Below are 4863 nucleotides of genomic sequence, written 5' to 3' on the forward strand. Positions count from 1 at the left end.
GGGTAGTGAGTGTGTGTGGAGTGTGACCTCTGTGGAGGAGGCTCGTGAAGGACGCTGCTGCTGCTGGGTAGTTGGAGGCAGTCGCCCTCCAACAACAACGAAGGGTGGAGAAGCGACGCTCAGAACAACGAGCGGAGCGCCGGGTGGCTAAAGCACAGCAGGTTGGCACAGTAGGGGGCACAGGTGGTGCATCAGCCACTCATCTCGGTCACCCGTGGCACCTGCTGGGTCTGCCCCGTGACCTCCTGCCAGCGGGCGTTCGACACACCACGTGACTGCCTCAATGTGCACCTAGCCTGGCACAAGCGTCGTGGTGACGTCACGTTGTGTAGTGTGAGGCTGTGTGTGTGGTGTGAGGCTGTGTGTGTGTAGTGTGAGGCTGTGTGTGGTGTGAGTCTGTGTGTAGTGTGAGGCTGTGTGTGGTGTGAGGCTGTGTGTAGTGTGAGGCTGTGTGTGTGTAGTGTGAGGCTGTGTGTGGTGTGGGCTGTGTAGTGTGAGGCTGTGTGTGTAGTGTGAGGCTGTGTGTAGTGTGAGGCTGTGTGTGTGTAGTGTGAGGCTGTGTGTGTACTGTGAGGCTGTGTGTAGTGTGAGGCTGTGTGTGTGGTGTGAGGCGTGTGTTGCCCTGGCTTGCCCTGGCTTGCCCCGGCAACGTCACGTGGTGTGTCTCGTGACTGCTGCTGCTGCCACCACAACACGCTTAGGGCTTTAAGGCTTTTCTGTTTATTATTAATCTGTCATTTTCCATGATTAGTCTGTGGTTTTCATTATTAATCTGTCATTGTTCATTATGAGTCTGTCATTAATCTGTCATTTTTCATTATTAACCTAATTTGTGTTTATTATTAATCTGTCATTTTTCATTATTAACCTAATTTTTGTTTATTATTAATCTGTCATTTTACGATGGCAAAAACGTGGTAGTCACGGAGACATTTGTCATCAGTGTTGTGAGTAGCCCGCAGTGAGAGCACGACTACACACACACAGACATACACACACACACAGACACACAGGTTGTGTGTGTGTGTGGGGTGAGGTTGCACAAGAGACACACACACAGACAGACACAGACACACAGAGACACACACACAGGTTGTGTGTGTGGGGTGAGGTTGCACAAGAGACACACACACACAGACACACACAGACACACAGGTTGTGTGTGTGGGGTAAGGTTGCACCACAGACACACACACACAGAGACACAGACACACACAGACACACACACACAGACACAGAGGTGGTTGTGTGTGTGGGGTGAGGTTGCACCAGAGACACACACACACAGACACACACACAGCCACACAGAGAGACACACACACAGACACACAGAGGTTGTTGTGTGTGTGTGGGGGGTGAGGTTGCACCAGAGACACACACACAGACACACACAGACACACACAGAGACACACAGACACACACAGACTCACAGAGACACACACACAAACACACACACAGACACACACAGGTTATTGTGTGTGTATGTGTGGGGTAAGGTTGCACCAGAGACACACACAGACACACACACACAGAGACACAGGTTGTTGTGTGTGTGTGTTTGTGTGTGTGTCTGTGTGTATCTGTGTTTGTGTATCTGTGTGTGTGTCTGTGTGTGTGTGTCTGTGTGTGTGTCTGTGTGTGTGTCTCTGTGTGTGTGTCTGTGTGTGTGTATGTGTGTGTGTCTCTGTGTGTCTGTATGTGTCTGTCTGTGTGTGTGTGTTAAGGTTGCACCATGTCGAGCCCATTGAAGCTGATCGTGAGCGCCGATTCCAACCGTGGGGGGCGGCGCTACATGGAGGACATCACAGAGGTGGGCGGAGTCTCTGTGTGTGTGTGTCTGTGTGTGTGTGTCTGTGTGTCTCTGTGTGTGTCTGTGTGTGTCTCTGTGTGTGTGTCTCTGTGTGTGTGTCTCTGTGTGTGTGTGTCTCTGTGTGTGTGTCTGTGTGTGTCTCTGTGTGTCTCTGTGTTTGTCTGTGTGTGTGTCTCTGTGTGTGTCTGTGTGTGTCTCTGTGTGTGTGTCTCTGTGTGTGTGTCTCTGTGTGTGTGTCTGTGTGTGTCTCTGTGTGTCTCTGTGTTTGTCTGTGTGTGTGTCTCTGTGTGTGTGTCTCTGTGTGTGTCTCTGTGTGTGTGTCTCTGTGTGTGTGTCTCTGTGTGTGTCTGTGTGTGTGTCTGTGTGTGTATCTGTGTGTGTCTCTGTGTGTGTGTCTGTGTGTGTCTGTGTGTGTGTCTGTGTGTGTGTCTGTGTGTGTGTCTCTGTGTGTGTCTCTGTGTGTGTGTCTGTGTGTGTCTCTGTGTTTCTCTGTGTGTGTCTGTGTGTGTCTGTGTGTCTCTGTGTGTCTCTGTGTGTGTCTGTGTGTATGTGTGTCTCTGTGTGTCTGTGTGTGTCTCTGTGTGTGTCTGTGTGTGTGTCTGTGTGTGTCTGTGTGTGTGTCTGTGTGTGTCTGTGTGTGTCTGTGTGTCTGTGTGTGTCTGTGTGTGTCTGTGTGTCTGTGTGTGTGTGTCTCTGTGTGTGTCTGTGTGTGTGTGTCTCTGTGTGTTTGGGGAGCGATAGTGTAGCGGTTAGCGCGCTGCACTATGAACCTGGCGACCCCGAGTTCGATTCCCGCTCACGGCCAACGCCCAGTGGCGATTATCTGAACCGGTCCTGGGCCTCCCCCTAGGTCGATTCGGCCTCAAACGAGTACCCGGTGCGGTGCGTGAACATCGCCACCGGGGAGACAAAGGCGGCCGGGCGTGGTGCCGGCCACCCACCCCCTCGTGTGCCCTCGCGGCCATCGCTGGCGCCGCTCGCTAACGGCACTCGCCTCTACGGTCCGCCAAGGCTGCACGGGGGATCTTTGTCCTCTTTGTCCGCCGGGTCGCCGGTCGAGGCCTAGGACCGACCCACAATGCACCGCTCGCGTCACGTGACGTTCCCCTCGCCGCCCCGTGCCCGCAGGTCTCCACCGAGGGCGACGGGGACGCCATCTTCCTGGCCGTGTTCGACGGCCACGGCGGCCCCCAGGCCGCTCGATTCGCCCGCCGCTGCCTCTGGCCCTCGATCCGCGCCCAGCCCGGGCTGTGGGGCGCCGCCGACCCCGTGGGAGTTTGCCACGCCATCCGTGACGGCTTTCTGGCGTGCCAGCGCGCCATGGGGGAGGAGCTGGGTGGGTCTCACGCGTGCTGCGCTATACACTACACTATACACTACTATACTATACTATACACTACACTATACACTACTATACACTACTATATACACTACTATACTATACACTACTATACTATACACTACTATACTATACACTACACTACTATACACTACTATATACACTACACTATACACTACACTATACACTACACTATACACTACACTATACACTACACTATACACTACACTATACACTACACTATACACTACACTATACACTACTATACACTACACTATACACTACACTACTATACACTACACTATACACTACACTATACACTACACTACTATACACTACACTATATACTACACTATACACTACACTATACACTACACTACTATACATTACTATACACTACACTACTATACATTACTATACACTACACTATACACTACACTACTATACACTACACTATACACTACTATACACTACTATGCACTACACTACTATACACTACACTATACACTACACTATACACTACTATACACTACTATACGCTACACTACTATACACTACTATACACTACACTATACACTACACTACTATACACTACACTACTATACACTACACTATACACTACACTATACACTACACTATACACTACTATACACTACTATACACTACACTATACACTACACTATACACTACACTACACTATATACTACACACTACACTACACACTACATTACACTATACACTACACTATACACTACACTAAATTAACGTTTTGTTCCACCATTTGAACCTCGTTTGCCTGTAGCACAATATGATAAAAAAAATTTAACCCTTTCATCTGGCAACAAAACTGACACCATTTTTTTCGTGTACAAGGAGTCATTGTTTGTGCATTGAGCACAATACCTGCGGTCGGAATGCAAACACAAAACACACAGCTCTGATAATGCATTGGCGGTGGAATTGATAAGTCCACACCCGAGACAGCTTCCCTTAGAGCCTCGTCTCACACATGACGTCTCACACGCGGTGTTAGACCAGATGATGATGACGTCTCACACTTGCGGTGTTAGACCAGGTGATGATGACGTCTCACACTTGCGGTGTTAGACCAGGTGATGATGACGTCTCACACTTGCGGTGTTAGACCAGGTGATGATGACGTCTCACACACGCGGTGTTAGACCAGATGATGATGTCTCACACGCTGTGTTAGACCAGGTGATGACGACGTCTCACACTTGCGGTGTTAGACCAGGTGATGATGATGTCTCACACTTGCGGTGTTAGACCAGATGATGATGACGTCTCACACGTGGTGTTAGACCAGATGATGATGATGACGTCTCACACTTGCGGTGTTAGACCAGATGATGATGACGTCTCACACTTGCGGCGTTAGACCAGGTGATGATGACGTCTCACACACGCAGTGTTAGACCAGGTGATGATGACGTCTCACACAGGTGGTGTTAGACCAGGTGATGATGATGTCTCACACTTGCGGTGTTAGACCAGGTGATGATGACGTCTCACACACGCAGTGTTAGACCAGGTGATGATGACGTCTCACACAGGCGGTGTTAGACCAGGTGATGATGACGTCTCACGCTTGCGGTGTTAGACCAGATGATGATGATGACGTCTCACACTTGCGGTGTTAGACCAGGTGATGATGACGTCTCACACTTGCGGTGTTAGACCAGGTGATGATGTC

The 4863-nt window shown here is 50.0% G+C and overlaps 1 protein-coding gene across 1 annotated transcript; it reads left to right on the forward strand.

Annotated features, from left to right (window-relative positions):
• The first annotated feature begins 536 nt into the window (after positions 1–536).
• LOC142909001 (uncharacterized) lies at positions 537–3942 on the forward strand. The gene is made up of 3 exons (XM_076059678.1): positions 537–947; positions 1725–1810; positions 2939–3942. Exons 2-3 carry the CDS (start codon positions 1733–1735, stop codon positions 3932–3934), a joined length of 1074 nt encoding a protein of 357 aa, XP_075915793.1. The 5' UTR covers positions 537–947; positions 1725–1732; the 3' UTR covers positions 3935–3942.
• The last annotated feature ends 921 nt before the right edge of the window (positions 3943–4863 follow it).

The sequence above is a fragment of the Petromyzon marinus genome, unplaced genomic scaffold (genome assembly GCF_048934315.1).
Source record: "Petromyzon marinus isolate PM22_M1 ecotype Great Lakes invasive population unplaced genomic scaffold, UKy_Petmar_22M1.pri1.0 PM_G_Scaffold_11, whole genome shotgun sequence".
Classification (NCBI taxonomy): Eukaryota; Metazoa; Chordata; class Hyperoartia; order Petromyzontiformes; family Petromyzontidae; genus Petromyzon; species Petromyzon marinus.